Source organism: Mauremys reevesii, linkage group 1, assembly GCF_016161935.1.
Source record: "Mauremys reevesii isolate NIE-2019 linkage group 1, ASM1616193v1, whole genome shotgun sequence".
Lineage (NCBI taxonomy): Eukaryota > Metazoa > Chordata > Testudines > Geoemydidae > Mauremys > Mauremys reevesii.
Window position 1 is genome coordinate 253,516,324 of NC_052623.1, and position 23,844 is coordinate 253,540,167.

Below are 23,844 nucleotides of genomic sequence, written 5' to 3' on the forward strand. Positions count from 1 at the left end.
CAAGAGGCTCTCAGAACAGATTCCACCTGACAGCCAAGTCTGGCTTTACATCTAGTGTTCCAGCTACAGTCCTAGCTCTCTGGTGGAATGTAGACAAGTATTAGGGATGCAACTAAAGGGGTCAAGAGTATTTTTTATTTTACCATTAGAAGACCACAACAGAAGATCCATCAACACCCTTCCTGCTAATGAACAGAGGCATTAGCTGTCATCAGAACACTGAACTGCGTCAGCAAAGAGGGTAAGATGGAAAGATGTGAAAGTGCTACATATGACTCCTCATTTTTATAGCCAGGAGTCTCTCAGTTTACGATAACAGGTTAATAACAAGTTGGGTAAGTGCAATAGCTAGTTCCACCACCTCAACCTGATTTAGTCTTTAATGTAAAATGAAAGCTTCTTTTGACCAAAGTCCAAATGCAAATGAAACTTGTAGCACCTGGTGGCTAACTAGCAACACTAAGGGCGCTTCCTGCAGCTCACTGTCAACTGTGGGGTGGGTTGAAGAGCACACCCAAATTAACTCCTACCCCCTTCCCTGATGGGTGTGAATTCCCACCCTCTACAAAAGGAGGGTCTCAATATTTTCTCTATTGGGACCCTTCTGGGATCCCCTTCTCATCGAGCCAGGACCTCCCTCTCATTTAACCATACTGGAAAGGCAGGGTGGTCATGACCCCCCCAATTGAGAATCCATGCTTTGAATCTAGAAGACTTCACTTTTAACCCTTATTTTGTAAGTTCCAACCACCCTATTACATGGCTACCAAGCGGTCTTTAAAAACAGTTAAGTAAATGAGTCTTGAATTCTTTCTCCAGGTGGAATGAAGGAAAATTAATCTCAGGCCTTTTATAGGTTAAGTGCCATGAATCTAACCGGTCAACTAATACCACACAGTAATATCCCATTGAGTGGGAGGAGAGAACAGAAAAGGAGGATGCAGAATAGTGCTCAGGAAGTACATCTTGAAACGGGCTATAAGCGGTGCAAACTCTTGTGCCCTAAGAGTAGGATGGGCTTAATCAATGTAAACACATTGCAGACTGCAACAATAATCCTATCAGCTATGCAACAAGAGAGATTGCCAATCAGGTTGGATAAGAGAAGAACAAACATGCTAATTTATACATGTCTGTGTGTGCATATAGCTCTTTTTACATTGCTTTTTACATTTACAATCAATGGCAAAACTCCCATTGACTTCAATGGAGCCAAGATTTCACCTCCAGGATGGATTAGGCTGTGCCTGCAGCTTGTAGGACAGGTGCTGGATTCTACCCCTCATCTGGGATCTAAAGTGTACCTGCACCTTCTTCTTGGCTTTACATCATAGTAGAGACCATCCATGGTTTACCTATTGCAAACCCATCTCTGCAATTTTGCACCCAATTAAAAATAAACAACTGAGCATAGAGCTGTTATCACACCTTTCACCCCAAACTCACTCACTGCCAGCGTTTAACACTAATTTGCAAGTATGCTGACATTCTCTTCTATAAATGTGCATCGAATGGATGTACTTAAACAGATTCTACCAATCTAAGAGTTTCTACCATGCTCCCATCACATACAAGACATATCTCACACCTTTAAAAACTTGAAACCTGGAAAGAAATAGTCTAAGTGCAATCACTGTATTTGCAAAGAGAATCCCTTGGTTAAATGAAATTCATTTAAAAATAATTTTACTTAGAGGGAAAAATTGTCCTATAAACCACACCTGCCCTCTGCCAACTTGGTGCTATTTATACAGTCAGGAACCACAGCCCATCTGTAGCATGTCTGGATCTCAAGCAAACCCATAACCACAACTCTAACTCCAAGCTGCTGGTTTTATATTATATGGTCCGATTTAGAAGAACACAACACAAGTATTTCAATGTGGAATGATAGTTCAAAGGCTGCAAATCTTGCAAAGCCGGCAAAGTTCATCCAGGTGAGAACATTCCTCAGTGGCTACAAAGGGGAAGGGACATCCGAAATGTGACTGTCCTGTGGGACCCCAGGGATTTGCTACAGAGACCACAGCACTTCTGCTAGACCAGCACTCACTCTCATTGTGGGATGATCAGAGTTTGGGATGATGCTGCAGTGTATTTTAAATGGAACATCTTAGTTTCTTGCAAGGAAAAGAGTTTGTTATATTGTGGGTGTTCTGAGTATTACAGAAGATGCACCATTAGTAAAGAAATTATGCTTTGCATGGAGCATACAATGAACAGTGTATGTCTGGCACACTGACGACAGATTTTGCTTTATAGCTGGGCAGATATTTCGGGGCAAAGGGAAGAGAGGATCAAACTAAAACAGTTGCATGCAGCAAGGGAGGTGCCCACATCATTCTTGGCAAAGCAGCCAAACAACCAGGGAGGAAGGCAGTGGGTAGGGCTTGCCTGCCTCCCTATCATCTCTATCCCAAGAGGGGAACTGCTCCAGGCCCATCAGGTCTTATCAGCCTGTCTCCACACTCCCAGCGGCAACAGTCTTGTGGTTGGACTTTAAAAAGCCCCTGCTCTCCTAGAAGAGCCTTGGCCAGCAATCAGAAAGCCAAGGAGCAGGGAGTTACCTAAACAGTCTCCAGTGGTGGCTCCTTTTTCTCTTCCTACTCCATCTTGTTGCCCATGTGATGTCACGCTCACCCACTGCTCAGATGTCAAAAGCAGCAGCCAGGTGAGTGTTGCTTTTAGGCATGTCCGTGGTGCTAATCACCATAGCACTGAGCAACTTAACCTAAATTAACTACCTTCTAGGCTTCTTAGAATTTATTTGTATCACTGTCACACCTAGAAGCCCAACCAAGATTGGGGCCCCATTGTGCTAGGGGTCTATACAAACGCACAGTCAGAGACAGCTCTCGGTTTGAAGAGCTTACACTATAAATAGACAAGACACACACAGGGTGGGGAAAAGGAAGAATTATCATCCCCCTTTTATGATGGGGAATAGAGAGATTAAGGTCCAGATCCTTAAAAGTATTAAAGTCTCTAACTCCTATTGATTTCAGTGGGATTTAGGCACCTGAGGATCTGGCCTAAGTGGCTTGCCCAAGGGCACACAGGAAGTTTAACCGATTCATGAACTGAATCTAGATCATTCGAGTCCCAGTTCAGTGCCTTCACAAGACCATCTTTTATCTCTGATTTGTCAAATACCTGAACCATGAATGCAAAACACATTCAGTAACTTCCAGATTCCTTTTATCCTGGCGTGGATAAGGGACATACCAATACATAAAGTAGTATCAACCATGGAATAGCAGAAATGAGCTCAAGCCACAAAGTTTGCATCCAGAGCAGACTTTCCCAAAGATCAAATTGTGTGCATTTGAAATGGACATGAACCAATAACTGTACGTCTACTAAAGGAGTCACTTCTATTCATGACTATAGCAGTATCCTGCCTGTGAAACTGAATGGAGATACTTTTTTTTAAAAAAGTGTATAAATTCACATCACTTTGTTAAGCTCCCTTTATTGTAAGCACGGACACCACAAGTTGTTGGAAGCTGGGATAAGCTACTTAATGCACAGTTTGAGAGTGCAATATGTAATGCATCACCCAGCCACACACATCAAATGGAGGAAGCCTTTAGACTTGTAGAGTTCAGAGTCCTTGTACATTACGAAGTGAAGTAAAAGTCTGTCATAGCTCATAGAATTTGGTTGAATCATCCAGGGACTGTCAGTTTTTGCATTTCAAGAAAAACTGACATGTTGACCACTGTGCTTGTATGAGAACATTTAGGGCAGGGTTTTAAGGGGAGTTGGACACCTAATGCCCATAGACTCCTTTGAAACCCCCCGCCTCGCCTCAATGTCTGTGACAAACAGCGTGATTGACAGCACTAAAAACATTCCTCTATCCTCAGAACAGACAGCACAGACAACATGCGGGCAAGCTTCACTACAGCAGGCCATCAGCATGCTGTATCCCAGACTTAAGCGGCTATTTCTATCGATGAGAGGGTAGCTCTGGGTTCCTCTATGAGACAGTCTGGGGCTCTTAGAAACAAGGAGAATGCAGTGACTGCAGAGTATGCAACCTAACATCTGGGTAATAGCTTAGCAGAGACTTGCTTTGAATTAGTTTAGACTTGGTCTGATGGTTATGGGAGTACGTGAGAATTTGAGACCGAATATGCTGCATGAATGTAGGGTTGTCTGCCTTAAATTCTCTGGATGGCTCTGTAACTGAGGTACAAATCACTGGCAATTTTCCTCTTCTGTTGCTAAATTTCATTAGTTTCCATTTATAGCCTTTTATTTGTAGAGTAATTACTCAGCAGCAGCTATTTAAACACTTCAGAAATGAATCTGTAGTACATTTTTCTCATTTGTATTTTGTAAATGAAACTGGTATATATATATATTACTCATTGCAAGATGTTCATTTAGGTGGAGTCCTGATAATGTTAACCCAGGAATCTTGGTGTATAGACCATTCCCATTACGCTAAGAGATTCATTGACATTAACTTGGAATTCTTGTCAGACTGAATGGATCATGGGAGAAGGATGGGTCCAAACTGGGAAGTGGACAATAGGTCTTCTAGTTAAGGCAAAAGAAGAGTAGTTTTGGGTTCTATTCCTACCCCTGAACACATGACTCATCCAAGTCTTATCAGGCCATTGTGGCATAGAGAAGTTAGGTGAAGGGTGGATCTCACCATCATGACAACTCTGGAGTGCTCAGAGGCATCATTTAATAGTGTGAAAAACATGTTCACACTTTCTGACAGAAAGCACTCTGCATGTGAAAATCAGCATAGTAACATCTAGATTTCGAGATTCGTGGCAAGAATAGCTTACATTTCACTTGAGACTTCAGGGCCACCATGACAAATACAATGCTGTTGTGAGGGTTTTAAGCCAAAAGTTTCTGGATACATTTCAGATCTTTATTATTAGGGATAGAGCTGGAAAGGGAAAAATCTTGTGTCAGTGTGATAACCACATCATCTACTCCGGCAGAAGCGAGGGCCTAGCCTCCCTCTCCCCCTTTTTGTTGAAGTGGAGGCGCTATTCTTTAATGGTGGGCCATAGAATATAGTCAGACCTAATGAGTGCCAGACCTTCCTGAAGGTTTATTCTCTTCCGCCATTGATCAGCTTTATCAGTGGCTTAGTGGAACCACCACTGAATGACAGATTGGGGCACATATCTATTCCCTTCTCATCACTGGCTCAGATGAACCAGGCTCGTCACTGACTGAGGAAGTGATAAGGGAGAAGGCAGGAGTGCTGATGCAGAAAAGCAAACACAGTGTCAAGTTGTCTCCACTTCAGTCACTAAGTTTTTACGTTATGATGGTAACAGATGGAGAAAAAGTGCTTTCCCTCTCTCATTGCCATGTCTGACCAAATACAATTATTGAAAGTGCTGGAAAACAACCAGTGTCTGTTGCATTAGCTATTCCCAGAATGCGTTCCTTACAGAGAATTTTCCATCTACTTTGTCGACAATATAGATGGGCTTTGGGCATGTCTGGATGGCAGCATGGGCTGTGGTATGAGGAAAGAAGTCATCTGCACTACTTCATCTGGCTGAGCTGAGCCCTGCTTTACATACAAAAATATGCTGTGTTTAGGGAGTTGTGTTACACTATCTGTGATCTGGATACTTATCATAGATGGCAAAGGCTTATTCTTGGTCCTGTTACTGGAGAGGATTGCTAACGTCTCCCACAAGGAAGATAATGTTGCAGCTGACCTTGAACAGATGGCACCGATGCTCCTACTTCAAAACATAACAAAAAGCTCTTGATGCGAACAGTTTTGCCAACTACTGCTTATTCTCTCCTCCCTCATTTTTGAGGAAGGTCACTGAACACATGGCATCAGAACAGCTCCAGCTGCATTTTGCTCTTTTCGCAGTCCTTGATCCCTCACAGTCTAGTTTTAGATGTACATATAGTAAGAAAACAGTATTACATATTGTCACTTCTACTGAAATTTGCCTCATGAGATCCTGCAGGTGTGGTGGGTACAGCACAGGCCTGCTGTTGAAGTGAACATTAAAAACAATGTTTTGTTGGGGATTTTCACAGAAATGGTCCCTACTGGGAGGTTCAACCTTTCACTGGGTTTGCAGGTTTGCCAGCCTCGAGAGATCAAAAATCACAACTCTGATCCCAAAAAACCATGAGACTGGCCTCGCAAATCATGAGTTAAGTGTCAAACCATGTTTTTTAATCTGTCATTTGGCTTTTTAACTCCCCCTCTATTCTTCTGCCAGTATGAGAGAATTTCAGGTTGAAAAGTCCACCTTTAAATGTACTCCTCTCCCTGGCTGCTCAGATGGAAATTCCATGTACCCTCGCGCTTCATCCCTACGATAGGAACTGGATGGCAGTTCCCCTACTACTGACTTGACTCCCCACGTCTCCTATCTCCTGCTGGCCAGGGGGTTCTCCGCTTTCCTGGACCCAGCAGCACCACTTCCCCAGCCTCCTCTGGGACTTCTCTGCCTGGATACCAAATAAAGGAGACGTTCCAAGGCATCAGAAGGGAAGTTGTGCTACTGGGTCCTGGGACCCAGATCAAGCAGCAACTGCTGCCTAACTTCCCCCTTCACTGCCCTAGGGCCATACATGAGGGCAGGGCTCAGTGGCAGGGCAGGTCTGTCTCCCACACAGCCCTAAGAATCTCCCACAGAGCCTTCTGACCCACCCTCATGCCTGCTCTCCTCATACTCCCCATTCACTTTGCAGTGTCTCTACTGCTCTTCACAGTCCACACGCTATGCACTGTAGTGTGGTACCCCTGAGCCATAGTGGGGCACCCATTTTGCCAGTGGGCAGGGCTTCAATCTAATTGAAAACAATAGGAGGTAGCAGTCAACTTTACTGAGGGCAGTTTCACTTTCACATGCAGGCAGCTGCCATCTCCCTGCAATCTTGCTGCTTTCAGCCCCATTGACAGTAATAGATGGTAGCCATTTTGAATAAGGAAAAATTCAGCCTTTCATGATGTTTTCTTGAGACACGGAAAAATATCCCAAATTTGCTAGTGTTGTGAAAAAAAATTAAGAGTTGGCGATGCTGGATTTGTTTCTTCATTTCCAATGGTAAAAAATAAAATAAAATAAATTTGTTTTAAAGACGGACATTGTTAGGTGTATTTTAAGGGTACAATTTTCAGAACTGCTCAGAAATCACTAACCGCTCCCACCGAAATCAAAGGTAGTTTTTGTCATTAATTTCAGCAGAAGCAGGGTTAAGCCAACATTGAATGCTTTTGAAAATCAACCCTTATCTTTTTCTTCTACAGTACAATGAACAATTTTGTCACTGCTATTTTGCACCTTTTTCCATAGTGCTTCTCATCTTCCCCTTTTCACAGTCCATCTCCCCTTTTCATACTACTGCATTCTTTATACAAAGTATCTGATGGAGCTAGATGATATGTGGCACTTTGGATCAAAGCTTTTGGGCACCCCAGCTCCAGAGGGAACGAAACATAACCTTTAGGACATTGCCAGTCAAAGTGCATCCCATTATCCAAAAAAGAGTCAGAGGCTAGATGTGAAGGGAAACACAACCCAAGGTGGTCAGTTCAGATGGCAATCTAAAAAAGGCCCTTGTTCTAAGACGACCTGAAGATGAGCTCTGTGTAGCCTGAAAGCTTGTCTCTTTCACCAACAAAAGTTGGTCCAATAAACAATATTATATCACCCATCTTGTGTCTCTTGTTTGAAGAGTTAAATTTCACCATGTTCAAGGTTCTCTCCTCTGATTGACAAAAATATTTCAGCCTAAGCATTCAAAATGAAGATCAGACTTTGTTGCTCAGGGGAGCTAAATATCAAGGAGGATACAAACACAGAATACCCAGGAACTCCTCTCTACAGTGTCACAGAAAGTTATCATTAGAATAGTTATATTCAACCTGTCCTATCTACAGAACCTGTGTTCCAGTTTTCAATCAGCTCATTAAGTTTTGTCGGGCATCTTTTGGTTGCTATTCTGCAAGGAGAAAATGACAAATTCTTATTTTCACAGTTTTATTTGTAAAGAACATAGCATGAAAAGCTGTATTTAAATGTACTCCAAAACCTGAAAAACTGATGTCAGTTTATGATATGTTAAAGTGCTTGATATAACAATACTTTTTACTAATTTCTTTCTGAAAATAATCCAGTTTTGATTCAGTTAGTAATAATGTAAAGACAAATAATAATAAACTTACTATGGAGACAGTTTTTTTTTTTTTAAACTATACAGGGCACATTTGTACATTTCAAGTGTAACATAGAACATTTCCCTATGAGATTCACACCTTCATTTGACTGAAAGACAGAAATTTCTTAAATATGCCTTCACATAACTACTTTAAAAGAGAATCATTTTGAACAAAGATAAACTAATTACAAATGTCAGCTCAGAATAAACAGATTTTTCACTGAACACAATGGAATCCAGTTAGTTTCAGAGAAATATAAATACATGTTTTATAGAGACTCAGTGATGCATTTGATTTTCTGACTCTTTCAAGCTAGTATACTGAATGTTACTGTAATAATACTATGCAGAACTCAGACACTAGAAACAGGCAAAATTTGGTTAAAGAGTTTGCTTTGTAAAAATAGGGGCCAGAGGGCTTTGGTCTTTCCCAAGATTCCATTTCTCAACCAATGAAGGTGCTTTAATACTGAAGTATAAATTGTGTTAGCTTAAGAGAATCCTGATTGGCTTCTCACCATTCTAAAGGGCTAGAATGATTTCTGTAGACCTCACAGAAAAAAATACTCAGTTTCCAATTATCAAAGTAATCTACTAAAAATAATAAATAAATGAAAGAATAAAATTTCATTGCAAAGAACCATACCCCCAAGGATGTCAAGTAACTAGTGTGTTAAGGATGAGAGGCACTCAGCTGTGCCTCATGCTTCAAAATACCTTAGCTTAGGGCACCTACAGTGTTTTACTACATACAAGGGAATTTTAGACATAATATTCTTCCCATATCATTCATGTGGTATGAAACTTGACAAAATAAATGTGTCCCATAAGTTAACGTTTTCCATGTGAAGTTATATATTAAGTTAAATACCATGGATTTTTACATCTACTTCAATATGGATTTTCCCTTATAAAAGTTTTAAATTAGTCAAGTTTTGATTTATTCTTTAGATTAAAAAGACTAAGAAGTCCTTTTCGTCTCATACTTGCCCTCTGTGGACAGTCCTTACCCTCTATGCCTGCCCTTTAAGGATGCCTTCATTTTCATTTCTACCCTAAGCCACATATATTTTCCACTTAATTTCCTTGTGGCCCAGTGTCACGGCTACCTTCCTTCATCAGCTATAAGTATTTAGAAAAACAAAGCACAACTACCAGAATGCAGATTCCTCTGGAAAGGAAATATAATCCACATGCAAAAAGCCAACAGATCAATGACAAAATGGATCATTTTTCATGGTGTAATGAAGATCATTTAGAAGATTGGGATGTCAGGTGGCAGGGAACTTTTTATAGGATATAAAATTGATTTGCAAATAATGAAAATTATAACTTTCTAAGCTCTCAGTATCACCTAATAGTGCTGTATGGATTCTGATACTTAGTTTATAATTCATTCAAAAAGTCAATTTTTGAATTTTCAGTTGTTGGCCATATCGCCTATTGACTTTAACTGGAGTGGTGTGGCCATCCCAAAATACACCCTTCTGAAGATGTAAAGATTAATTTAGAGTCAATGTACAGATGTGGACTTTTGGTACAAACCCTCTGCATTGTTCATAGCCCCCCAAATCTGTTCTCCATAACTCCAATATTGATACTACCATCCTGCATAGAACGTTTTGGATGGCATTGGTCAATTCAAGCAAGAGCAAATTCATGGATTCTAAACAGCTTCAATTTGGTAAAAGCTCTGCCTTGGTTAAATCAAGAAGCAACACAGAACCTCTCCCATGACAACCTCAAGGGTTGAAGATAGCAATTTGAATAGTATGTCAGTATAGTGATTGTTTTGCACATAAATGTTCAGATATCGAAATAGCTCTGCTGAGCACAGACCGGTATAGTCTGGATGAGATCCTTGTATCTTTCTAGGCTCCTCGCTTTTGGTCAGCATTTTTCTATTTATACACTACAACCCTTTCTTCAAATAAGATGGATGCCATCTGACTGCTTTTCATCTGTCCAGGAGATATGGGGTGGGACTTCCTTTCTGACACCAAAATGAATCTATTACAAGAACTGCCCAGCTGGAGGGCAGTAGCAGAGTGGATGTTTCTTACTAGCTTACAGAAGGAGAGAGTATACCACCGTCACAACATGCATGACCTTCAGCAGCCTGTGACGTGAATCCTTCTGTTGCAGATATCCTATACAGTGCTTTACACTGCCATCATTCCCAAAAGCTAGTGCCATCTCTTTTCTATCAATACTTAATACTTTTGTATTATCCAATTTTCATTTTGCCTCCATCTCCCTCAGCCTGCCCTTATCCTTAATTTTTTTCAAATACTTTGAAGGAGCACCACCCTCATCCTACCTCACCATAGCTCACTGGAGATATTAAACCTTGTCTACAGGCTGGCAGTGACTAAAATGCCAATTTTCTAATACTGTTCTGAAGGTGGCAACGTGCAAGCAGGAAAGAGACATGATTTCTAAGCCCTTCCTCTGGATCTTGTTCCTCTCCATTATATTTATTTGGGGGACACTCTAGCTTCCCAGACATAACAAAAAGCAATGTTCAAGATTCAGCCAAAATCTTTTGTAATGCACTGCAGTTCTGACCTACAATGTAATCTGTTATTTTAGTAAGGGCCTCTCCAAAGCAAATACTGCTATGTATACCAAGCTGTGTGATGTCCCCAGGCATCCACTGAAGAATAAATTGTGATCAAATTGATTAAACCAGTGAAATAAAAGGATTTCAAACCCATCTCCAAAGGTGGCTAATGGCTGAGTTAACATGACCCCAGCTTTGCATAAATCAAATCTCAGTGGAAGGAAAACTGAATGACATCCCAGATATTTGCTGCATGCTATCCCCCAACTGATTTAGTTTTTATTTTAGCATGTGGAACTTCAGCAGCTCCCAGTTTCTCCGAGTTCTGTGCCTGTGACATGTGTGTTTCTTTAACGCATTATTAGTTTGAAACAGTATGAGACAGAAGCCTTGACACCAATTCTCCTTGCCTCACTTCTTTTCTGTAGCTGAATTATTCAAAACCAAAGCGATCCTGTGCCTCCCAGGAACACTTACTCCCCAGGATAAAGGAAGACTAGTAACTTGCCAGTATTTTACAACTGGTTGAAACAGTCCTGTAGCACAGCAAAGTCAGTATTTGTGGTTCTACAGCAACATAACAGAAACAGAGCTTGGTTCATCTTCTGAACCAAGTTATTCAACAAACCTATAGAAGCAGACACAACCTCTTCTTGAAGCATATGTCATCATCCACAGTACAAACGCAGACAGGGGGAAAAAAACATCTGAACAAAACCCAGACAGAAGAGGGACAAAATGACAAATCAAGTTATTGATGTTTCCCAAATATAGCCTGGTGCTGTACTGGATTTTTTAAAAACAGGTATCAGGTCCTGGTGGGTTTTCTTGGAGGTTCAACAATTCCTCATGCCCAGTGTTTAAACATTTCATTTGCACCTCACCTTGTGCTGATTGATAAAAATTACACAAAAGATCTTAAATATGACAACTCTCAGCTTATATGCATGGAGGGGCTTGGATCTTTAAAACATAAAATAAGGGAAACAGTGTACAGTAGGGTAAACAGTATACATTCACAACATTTCCAAGAATGAGATGATAGCAGTGGCTACATATTGATACTTGCTGTGTTTTTGCAACACCTGAAAAAAGCCCTGCTGAGTTTGCATTGTATTTACACATTGACTGGCTTCTTCCTTGCTATCAAGCAGCAACATCTCTCCCCACAACCCCCACAGCTGTCCCATGGTTTTAAGCTACTTATTTTCAGCACGAGAACATTGTCTAAGAAAAAGTTTAAGAGTAATATAATTTCTTAAAGAAGATAGCATATTTACATACATCTAACACATGAAAATACTCTATTTTATTCTGATTCAAATAAACTACAATACCGCATTTTAGCTTGTCTGCAGCTTTAAGAACAGTCCTGAATCTGGTGCAAACTGGGTTTCCCACTCCCACCCGATAACAGGGTGCTCCGCTTTACAGTGATGCACTACCGCAGCATTCAAGTTCTAACAGGTCCTCAATTTTTGTTTGCTTGCTTAGCAGAGAAATAATGAAGTTCTCATCAAAGCCATGCTAAACATCCACTCCTTTAATGAGTGACCCTTCTAGGATGATGTTGAAATCTTGTAATGTCTGTAGGACTCTGAGGAGGGAATTCACTGTCATGCGGTCCCGCAGAAGGGCGTTCTCCTCATACATCCTTGTGATGGCAGGACACTCTGCTAGCAATGGAATCCATTGAGGAAGGAAGTGATCCCTACCGAGAGAAGAATGGAATTAACACAGTCTGCTGTGTCCAGCAGAACTTAATCTGAACTCTTGCCTTTAGCACACCCCAGAACACAGTGTCCATTTTTGCATAGGTGACGCGTGTCACTTGCACTCAAAAGCTCCCCATATGATAATCGGGATCCTGTTTATATAATTTATATGCAGTGGCATCTAGAGGCCCAATCAGGTGAGTACCACATTGTTCTAGATCAGGCCTGCACAACTCGTAAAGCGGCGAGGGCCACATTCCTCCAAAGAAAACAGCTGAGGGCCGAAACCTCCCAGCCCGAGGAAACACCCCGCCCCAGGGCCGCCCAGCCCTGCGGAAACAAACCCTCCTTCCCCAGCGCCGCCCCACCAAAACAGCTGTGGGTCAAAAAGGAAGGTTAGGGGTGGGGAGGTGATACTTTATTTTAAATCAACCAGGGGCGCCCAGCTAAAGAGGTAGCTGGGAGCCCTCAGGGTCAAATTAAAGGGCCCAGGGTTCCGGCAGCTGGGGAACCCGGCAGGGCCGGCTCTAGGTTTTTTGCTGCCCCAAGCAAAAAAAATTTGGCTGTCCCCCTTCCCAGCCCTGGGCTCCCCCGGTACCCTCCTGCTGCCCCAGTCCTGGGCTCTCCCCCCACCCACACCCCTGCCACCCCAGAGCTGGGCTTCCCCTTTCCTCCCCACCAGTGCCCTCCCCCCCACCCCACTGCTGCCCGAGCCCTGGGCTCCCCCCCACCAGTGCCCCCCCTCCCCCCACCTCCTGCCGCCCCAGCCCTGGGTCACTGGTAACTCGCTCCCAGGGCGAGTCATTCAGCCGGAATTTTGGATGTGCACAAAACACAGACAGGATTGGTTCCCATATGGTTACAGAGCTGCAGTAAAGTGGAACAATTTTCAGCTTGTGTGATTGGAGGATATCTGGATGCATATTATAAGACTGTCCTCCATAAATGAGGAAAAGTTGAGGTTCCTTTATTATTCTTTTGTTCCACTCTTTCTTTCTATGGGGAATTTGCCAATGCAATATCACCGTCTTCCTTTCAAACAAACAAAAAGGCAATGGCTGTTGAAAATAGCAATTCCAGTGCTAATAAGCATTTCTTGATCAATTTTATCCTACTTTTTCTACAGCAAGTTACAGTGGATCAGTATATTTGATTTGGGAGAAATGAAGTAAAAGCTGCCCAAACCGAGCTTGAGCACTCCTGAATTTTGAGGTGTTCAAATCCGGAGGGCAGGTGCTGGGGGTGGGAGAGGGCTGTGGGCTCCATGAGGGAGCATGGCAGCAACTGTCTGGAGCTGCACTGAGCCAGACACGCTGGTCTGAGTGGCACAGTAAGCGGTTTGGGGGTTGGAGAAGGGGTTGGGGGTTCTGGGGGGCAGTCAAGGGACAGGGAGCAGGGGGTTGGATGGGGCAGAGGTTCGGAGGGGCAGTCAGGGGACAGGCAGCAGTTGGATAGGCATGGGAGTCCAGGAGGTTTATCAGGGGACAGGTAGGGGGTGGGGTCCTGGGGGGAAGTTGGGTGGGGTCTCAGGAAGGGGCAGTTGGGGACAAGGAGAAGGGAGGCTTAGATAGGGGCTGGGGTCCCAAGGGGTAGGGGGTCTTGGGAGGGGGTAATCGGGGGACAAGGACCAGTGGTGCTTAGATAGGGGGTGGAGGTCCTGGGGGGCAGTGGGGCAGAGGTCTGGGGAGGGGGCAATCAGCGGCCAGGGGCTGGGATTCAAAGGGCTCTGGACTGCCCGCAGAGCGCCGTGTGGGGGGATTTAGAATTTTCTGGCGGGCCGCACCGTGAGGCTCCGCGGGCCGCATATGTTGTGCAGGCCTGTTCTAGATGTTGCACAAGCATGTAATAATAATTCATTTGTTTTACTACTTCCCTATTTATGTTCTGAGAAACAGAAGTACACTGTTGTATTTGAGTCAATGGAAGAAAAAAAAAAAAGAAAACAAAACGTCTAGAGCCTACTTTAATATTAATCCCTGACCACACTGTAGGTGGTATAATGATTTCATTTTTTTGAGGACTGACATGGGAGAGTAAAAAGGCAGGGAAGAGATCAAGGAAGTCAGAGTAATGCCACAGGGAAAGATTCAGTTTAATTCCCAGGCCATTAGCAAGGGAAAAAGTCCAGGAATTCTGTATTGGTGAAATGCAGTTTTAAAAATATCTAGATACATAAAGACAAAAAGAGAAAAAGGAAAAAATATCAACAGAAGTGCTCAAAATCCTATTAGGAAAGGCAGATTTAGCAAAGACAGAAATAGCCATGTGCCCGTTTTCATTTGGCTTATTAAAAAGAGAGCTGGGGGAGGAAGAGGTGGACTGATTCCTCTTTTGAGGGCACCCTGAACTCACAAGGCCTGTACTTCGTGTATAATATCATGTAAAGAGATACCAAGAATTGCATTAAAACAGGAAAAAAAAAGTGACTTGCAGAAATGTATATGCTAATCATCTGAAATAATACCTATCTTACTTAAATTTCTCTTCTGCTCTTAAGGACATTTATTTAAAAAGTATGAACTGGCCAATTTATGTGTCCAAGATATTTTAAGCTGGTAAATTAAGGTGCCTAATAAGAGTGACACAGAGTGTTGAACTGACTATTCCAACACTCGAGAACACCACAGTGAAGAATGCTGCTCTGTACCTAGTCCCCAGGCAAACCAGGATTTGGAATTTGCCATCCTTCCCGATGTTCCTTGGTGCAGTACTGATCGCATTTACATAGTGACAGAAAGTTTTGCAGGATGATCTCTGAAGCAAGACGTCCTCTTCGTTGTCCCCAAACTGGTCAGTGGTTTCAAAGTAAGCAACAGCTTTCTCTGCGGAAAGAAAGTAAAACCATGCAATGATTAATACGAAACACTTTTAAAATTGAAGCCACCTCAGCACCTTACAATTATGCAAAGAAAGCTATTTAAAAAAAATAAAGTCAGCATGTGCCCAAAGCTACCTCATGGTTACTATACATCCTATCTAAATAAAGTGTGGTAGCCTCAGAAACCACTGCATGGTGACAGTTGGCAAATGTGGTCACTGTGTACTGTAACAAGTTAGCATCATGAATTAGTTTAGTGATTAGCACCACAAAAATGTCTCTAAAGAGTTTAATTATTCCCATTTTATAAACGTGATTAGCTACTAGTTATGGATTTCCTGGGTGAGATCTTCCCTCAGGCTAAGAGTCTTAACTTATTTATTCCCTTAAAATCTATTCCTGAGACCCAAGGGCAGAGCGGTGTGGACAAATAAATAATCACCTGTATAACATCCACTGAGTAAGACTAGTCTCTAGTCAGTATCGTTTTCCATCAGATTGTAGTTGAAAGCCATTTCCCAACACTTCATTTACTAGGTTTGTATCTTAGGAAAATTCTTTGGCAAATTTCACCTTTCCTTATCAAAATATTTCAGTGAATTACTGTTTATGAAAATGCAGTTCTAACAGGTGGCATGCGAGCTACCCCTACAAATACACCTCTACCTCGATATAACGCTGTTCTTGGGAGCCAAAAATCTTATGTTATAAGTGAAACTGTGTTATATTGAACTAGCTTTGATCCGCCAGAGTGCGCAGCCCCGCCCCACTGGAGCACTCCTTTATGGCGTTATATCCAAATTCATGTTATACCAGGTGGTGTTATATCGAGGTAGCAGTGTATGTCTGTATCAGTAAGTCTCAAATCTGAGAAGCAAAACCCTCTATCATTTCATGTCTTGGCTGTCTGAGAAAAGGCTGTCAAACATGTAGCAGTTCTTGTGAAGTGGACAAATTTGGATTTGAGAGAAGCCGAGTTTAATTTGGATCAGAATCTGAACCCATTTCCAAAAGTGGTTCCAAAGCTCGTTTCTAGTCACATGCTGCGGTTGTATATTTCCTCCTTGTCACCTCCTTCCTAAAACCATATCTTCTCATCTTTTGCTGTCTCAGAAGACGTAGCTCTTGAATTATTGTATGTAAATTATTCCTTGTTTTTCCCAGCAAGCCTTCCCCACACCCCCCTTTTGCTGTTGCTGTATACAAATCATCATCCTTGCTGTGGGGTTCAGACTTGTGTTCTTGGGTCATCTTTGACTACTTTTTCTTTCTCCTCATATATCCAGACTATTATGAAGTCTTGCTACTGCTTCTTTTGCCACATATGGAAAAAAACAACCTTTCCTTCCTTTGCTTTGTGACAATTTTATCCTCCCCTCCCTTGGTTACTAAAAGTGGCACCTGTACTGCCTTCCCATTTGCCACATAGTGCCCCTCTCCACTGAGTAAGGAAAGCAGCCACTAAAATCTTCATCCTTTCCTGAGCAGACCAGATCACTCCCCTCCCTCAAACCCCTCCACTGGCTCACTCCTGCCCACTATATCAAATTTAAAATTTCCCATCCCCACCCCTCCACACCCCATTCACTAGAAACTGACAAAAGACACTGGCCTCATTCACACTATTTCCTTCTTCAACTCCTATTACTGGGATTTCATTTATGCTGCCCCTCTGCTTGGGTAACCTCCCAAACTGTGCCAGCCATTTCCCTCTAATGTCTCTTAACACCCTTCTTCTACAAGCGTAAATACATTATTAATCCACATCAGTTAAAGACCCTCCCCAGTCCATCCCAATGTTACATATGTGTTGGTGACAAAGAAAAAAACAAACCAAAACGGTTACTATCCCAAGTTAACACCTCACCAGGGTTTTCCAGTTCACATAATCTCATCTGTGCCTGTCTTAAATTGAGAGCTGCTGCCGGGAGTGTATTTTTTTTTACAACACAGAGCACAATTGCACTTAAACAACACTCACACAGGGTTAGATCAGGAGACAAAGTTTGTTCTGTAGAAACTGAATGGAGGCCACGCTTATTAAAATCTGAGGTATGCACACTTGTGGCCATTTCCCTCCAACCCTTTCTCCCATCTCACCCCAACATAACTTCAGTTTACCTATGAAATCCCAGATGAATACATTCTTGTGGAAAATCCGAGCTGATTTGAATCCATGGTGGAAGACCTGCTCCAGTGCTGCAACCAGGCCATTTTCACCACATAGCAGAATGGTAAGACTGCCTCTCTATGGAACAAAAAGATACAGTTCTTAAGTACAACAAGCTTCAAAGCCCAGGTGTAACACTTGTTACTGGTACGCTGATCCCTGTTTTCCAGGTTATAAAAAGGTTTACATACTATTTTCTCTTCTAATTACAGTATATTTAATGATAGATAGTACCTCTTTCTCTGGCTTGTGAAAATGTTTCACAATATTGTTCACAGCTTCCCCAATTCCTTCTTGGATCTGCCCTGCATTAGGTTCTGTAAATTAATGGAAAGCACAGTCGTTGACTACGAGAACATTAAGACAATGCACGTTAATCAAATTCACACACTACCAGACTTGGTTCAAACATTCTATCTTTAATACAGGAAGAGTGCATGGAGTTATTTGCATTAAGCAAATCTACAAATCTGTTACAAATGACCGGGGAACAACATCAAAACTAACCAAATTAATTGCCAAACTGCACAGGCCAAGGACTTTCCTTTATAAATAATTTATTTCAACTAATGAAGCTCTGTCCATCACATATACATCCAGCACTCTCTTATTACTAAGAGTTTCACAGATTTTAGGCCAGAAGGGATCAATTAGAATCATCTAGACTGACCTCCTGCATAACACGGGCCAAAGAATTTCACCCAGTAATTCCTGCACCAAGTCCACAACTTCTTGCTGAACTAGAGCATATATTTAAATCTAGATTGGATGCTTTTTCTTTTCTTTAAAAAAAAAAAAAAAGACTTCAAGGTGACTGAGAATCCACAGCATCCCTTGATATGTCAATCCAATGGTCAGTTACCCTAACTTAAAAAAAAAAAAAGTGCTCGATATAGTCTGAATTTGTCTAGCTCCGGTTTTCAGCCATTGGATCTTGCTAGATTAGAGCTCTCTACTATCAGAAATCTTCCCATGTAGGTATTTACAGGATGTCATTGAGTAATTTATTAACATTTGTTCTGATAAGCTAAATAGATAAAGCTTCTTTAATCTCTCACTTTAACACACTGAATCATTCTCAGAGCTTTTCCCCCCCAAACACTTGCCAATTTTTCAACATAATACAAGTCAGTGTTTTTGTTTAAAATACTGATGGCCTTCCACGTGTCCAAAGTAATGCCTCATGTGACCTGAAAGGCAATTGAATCACTGAGCTTTGCAGTCCCCACCCTTCAGGAAATGCTCCAAACACGTGCACAGACATGGAACCACACTCATGGGAAGTGGCACTGGATTCATGTTGCTCTCTTTAGATTATGTTTTGCCCGGAGAGAGAAAGACACAGGTAACTGAAATAAAACATTTAGTACTTAGCACTTTACAATAAGCCTCAAAATTTTGTGCTCTGAGTGAGGTTTTATCCACTTTTGACAGATGGGGAAATTCAGGTAGATTAAGTCATTTGCCCAAAGTCACAGAGCAAATTAGAAGCAGAGTCAGGGTTAGAAACCCTTGTTCCTTCAGACCGGACCTAGCTTTTACAGGTTACAATCCTGTTAAAGATGCTACAGGGCTAAAATAAAGTAATGTATTTCCCAGTAATCACTACCCCCATGTTATAGCTGTGAGCACTGGAAACAGCAGGGGCTTACTTGTATTTTTTCCTGTAAGGGAGGTGATACTCAGTCTGCGAGCTGTGGTTGGGGATTTCTGTTGAGGCGGGGTACGGCACTGCTTCCCAAGATCTTCATCTGATGTTGAAGTTATCAGTTCTCCAATAAGAATTCTCTCCAGACTGCCATCATCAACTCCCTTCCCCAGCCATCGTCCACATGGGAACCTGTGGTACCACCCAACAGAAGAGTTTCAACTAGCTGAACATTTTAACTTGAATTCAAAGTTAAGGGACGTAACTATTTCAGGGCTCCTCTATGGCCCACGTAAACATTGTTATCCAGTGGAAAATAATCTTCAGAGTCAAACTTCCATTTAAAAAAACCAAACCCCTCTACTTCTAAGAAACGGAAAAAAAATTCTGTCTTGGAAAAAGAGAGAGACCTCTCTCTGTTGATTGTGCAACAAGCCATCCCTTTTATCAGAGCAGTGCTAACCATCCATATTTCTTGACAGCAAAAAGTAATTAAGACACAGCAATATTAACTTTAACTCCATTAAAAACAAAGAAAAACCATCTACATTTGTCAAATCAAAAGGAAATAACCTTCAAGCCTGTATGAAAGTACTAGACGGTAGAAGACAGAAGTGCGTTATACAAAAGTATTTGATAGGGCTCTTTTAGGTTTCTACATATTGTGACAAAGTGTGCTTATGTGGCAGATTTGCTCACCTCAGTGATCTTCCCCACAGTCTGGGTCAACTTCTCCTGTGTCTGATCAGGAGATGGGAGGTTTGGGGGGAACCCGGGCCTGTCCTCTACTCCGGGTTCCAGCCCAGGGCTACTTCCTCATGGCCTCCTCCAAACACCTTCTTTATCCTCACCACAGGAACTTCCTCCTGGTGTCTGACTTCCTCCTGGTGTCTGATAAGGCTCGTACTCCTTAGTCCTCCAGCAGCACACCCTCTCACTCTCCGCTCCTTGCACCTTTTGCTCCCAGCTCCTCACACGCACTTCCTCTCCTCTGGCTCCCCCTCGCCTGACTGGAGTGAGCTCCTTCTTAAACCCAGGTGCCCCGATTAGCCTGCCTTGATTGGCTGCAGGTGTTCTAATAAGCCTGTCTGCCTTAATTGGTTCTAGCAGGTTCCTGATTACTCTAGTGCAGCCCCTGCTCTGGTCACTCAGGGAACAGGAAACTACTCATCCAGTGACCAGTATATTTGCCCTCTACCAGACTCCTGTACCCCACTGGCCTGGGTCTGTCACAATATACAAAATGAAAGCATGTATAGCCCAACTGCAGATTAGAAGACGGAACAAAGACAACAGTTACTTACCTATACTGTAATTATTTTTCTTCCAGATGGGGTGCAGACATGTATTCCACTCATGTGTGTGCGCATACAGTGCACCAAAGCCAGAAAAATTTGTTCAGCATTATCCATTGGGGCGCACTTACACCCTCTGACCCAAATATACCCTCCCATGGCTCTGCAAGAATGGCACCACTCTGACCCTACTCAGTTCCTTTGCCCCAGATTCCAGTGCTGGAGACTCTGAAGCTGAGCGGAAGAAAGGTGGGTTGTGGCATACATGTCTGCACCCACATCTTGAAGAACAACAGTTACAATACAGGTAAATAACTATATTTTCTTTGCTGGTGAGTCACCTGAATCCATGGTTGCCGACATGGATTCAGGTGACCCACAGGCAATTCCAGTAGGTGGTAGAGCTCTGAGTTTACTTCAACAGTGACCACAGCACTGCCTTCTCAAAGTTTGCATCTGAAAGAGATGCTGTGGTAATAGCAGAACGTTTGGTAAAAGTATACACAGAAGACCACATAGCCCTCATATGTGTAATATCACCGAGAACCACACCAAGAAACATCACCGAGAACCACAATTGATATCACTTAGGCTCTTGTCAAATGAGTGTATAATGTCCATGGGGGCACAGTCTGAGTTACTCCATAAGCTGTGGTAATACAGGAAGTTATTCACCTGGAAACTGTGGAGACAAGCTGACCTTTCATCCAATCCTCACAGGAGATAAAAGTGGCTTAGGCCTTTCCAGAAAGAACACCAAGCACTGCCTCAACATCTAACATGCAGACGCTGCTCATCTGCATTTGAGTGTGGCTTAGGAAAAAAATATATACAAGTAAATAACCTGGTTAAGGTGAGACTATGAAACCACCATGGAGGTTCTGCCCTTAATGGCTTGTAACTCACTGACTCTGCTATAGATACAAGAAAGGCTGTCTTTTGGGAGAGGAGACACAACAAGCAGGTTGTTGTAAGCTCAAATGAAAGATGGGTGAGGGTGACCAGCACAGTATTAAGGTCCCACAAAGAGACCATTTCCTTCACAGGCAGAAGCAGGTAGAAAATACCTTTTTAGAAATCTTGCTACTATGGAGTTTGGGTAAACTACTTTCCTTGGATCAGAGGATGGAATGATGAGATTGCTGCCAAGTGAACCCTCAAAGACCCAAGGACTTCAAATGTAACAAATAATCTCAAATGTCCTGAACACGAGCTGACAGACTGAATTCCCTTAGATACTGACCAAACTAAAAAACAAACAAACCTCCATTTAGCCAAATACATAGACTGTTTTCTACCTTTAAGCAGGATTTTATGAACTCTTTCCAAACGTTGCTCTTCCTCTTCATCTAGCCATGTACCATCCACACAGTGAGGTGTAGTTTGCTTAGGATGAACAACATGGCCATGGTGCTGAGTCAGCAGGCCGGGAAGGAGAGGAAGAGATTTGGGAGGTTGGACAGATTGAGAAGGTTGGAGAATTAATATTGTTTTGGCCAAGCTGGCACAATAAGTATCAGTTTTACATGGTAACCTGTGAGATGAGGATAACCTGTGAGATGAGAGGGATGGCCTGTGTAAATCCCAAAGACTGTAAAGTAGCTTGGGAATCCTTAAAATAAAAGTTGCCAGTTTTCTCAGAAAACAAAAACTAACCAAATGCTAAGTCCTCTTTGGTCTGGTGAACTTCAGGAGCTACGCTGAAGTCCTGTACCCATCAGGGCCTCATCACAGCTTCAACCATATGTCTGGATGAAACATCTGCCACATCCAGTGCTGACTGTAAAGACATCTTGGCCACCAAACAGGCCTCTGCAATAAATGCCTTAAACTCTTCCCTGGAGGATTCTGGTAATTTATCTGTAAGTTTGGACATAGCATCCCAATTTACAGTCACATTTAGACAATAATGCTTGCAGGTTGGCAATGTGCATTTGTAATGGACGCTGAATACACTTTTATCCTCACCCAATCTAACGTTTAGACTCTGATTAGAAGTAGATTTATACCTTCTCTGTCGTACTCTGATTTGTCAGTCACAACCAGGGAATTTGCAGGTGGATGGGAAATATTCAAACTCTTCCATGGCGACATAATATCTAGTCAGTAAGCTTAGCCATGGGTGTTCTAGACACTGGGGTATTCCAGAAATTTGGCAGGATCCAATATTGCTTAATTTAGAGGAAGAGCCACTTCCCTAGGAGCGGAGGATTGAACATCCACTAACTAATGGGTGTTCTCTTGAACACAGTCTGAATATCCAGTGGAGATGCCATTTATCTCAGGATGACTTTAAATCCTATCATGTCCTCTGGTACCAGAGATATGAGGATTCAGGCATGGTAGCATTGTCTGGTGAAGAGGAAGAAAAGGGAAATGGAATCACTGTAATCTCTTGTGCAGGGATTCTCAAACTGGGGGGTCAGTACCCCTCAGGGGGTCGTGAGGTTATTACATGGGGGGGGGTCGCGACCCGTCAGCCTCCACCCCAAACCCTGCTTTGCCTCCAGCATTTATAATGCTATTACATAATTTAAAAAAAAGTGTTTTTAATTTATAAGGGGGCGGGTTGCACTCAGAGACTTGCTATGTGAAAGGGGTCACCAGTACAAAAGTTTGAGAACCACTGCTCTTGTGGCAATGCATTTGATTGTACCAAAGGTTCAACTCCACCAAGTCAGGGACAGCTTCTCAGCCCATGGCTAAAGCACAGTTGGCCCATGTGGAGAAACCACCAGAGGAACAGGTGATCTAGCCGTGGACTGAGAAGACAATTGGGACCTCAAATGAGGAACCCCCCAGGAATTCCAAGGAGGCCACTGTGAATGTGACATTGGTGGCCAGTAGGAGGTATGCCAGGAAGCCGATTGTGGGAGCAGTACTGATCACGGTACCCATGGTGACCCCCAGAAGATCTCGATCTTGGATAGCTGTATCATGAAGGCAAAGGAGAGGAAGAGGCTTCAGCACTTAATCTTGAAGACCCTTCCACGTAGTCTGGCAGTAGTGTAGGAGCCATTTCAGGTGCGACCAATAAATGGCCCACATCATCTGCAGTCCAACACAACAGCCTCATTGTACCACCATTGGTGCCAGTCAAAAGCACTCTGAGTGCTGGTAAAGGCATCACACTTGGTACTGAACCGGACAGTTGGTACTGAAAGTGAAGTAGGTACATGACCTGCAGATGTACACTGTTCTGGAACTGTCATCAGTACTGAAGATTAGCATCTGTGTCAGGAGTCCCTTAGCTACTATACAGGAAGCAGATTATAATTCAGGACCCTGGATATGAGGAGGTGCTGACAATAAGTCAGCCAGCAATCCAGGGAATGCAGAGGACACCGAAGATGAAGGCACTAAAGTCAAGTGTTCTTAAGTGGTGAGTCAGGAACGGACAGGCATAGCAAGTCTGCTGCTGCCTGACACATCGGTGGTGTGGAGTGTGTCTGTGTGG

The 23,844-nt window shown here is 42.7% G+C and overlaps 1 protein-coding gene and 1 long non-coding RNA gene across 7 annotated transcripts in view; one reads left to right on the forward strand and one right to left on the reverse strand.

Moving 5' to 3' along the window:
• Positions 1–23,844, forward strand: part of LOC120409580 — a 75,635-nt gene that overhangs the window by 14,440 nt on the left and 37,351 nt on the right. The gene's annotated exons all lie outside the window — the stretch shown is intronic.
• Positions 12,029–23,844, reverse strand: part of DENND5B (DENN domain containing 5B) — a 179,637-nt gene continuing 167,821 nt past the window's right edge. For all 6 annotated transcript variants that reach the window (XM_039547920.1, XM_039547898.1, XM_039547912.1 and 3 more), the window contains 5 exons: positions 19,097–19,284; positions 17,679–17,761; positions 17,396–17,522; positions 15,104–15,278; positions 12,029–12,452 (listed from right to left, as the gene is read on the reverse strand). In XM_039547920.1, the coding sequence (XP_039403854.1) occupies positions 12,269–12,452; positions 15,104–15,278; positions 17,396–17,522; positions 17,679–17,761; positions 19,097–19,284 (757 nt within the window). In that variant the 3' untranslated portion in view covers positions 12,029–12,268. The remainder of the gene's footprint in view (positions 12,453–15,103; positions 15,279–17,395; positions 17,523–17,678; positions 17,762–19,096; positions 19,285–23,844) is intronic.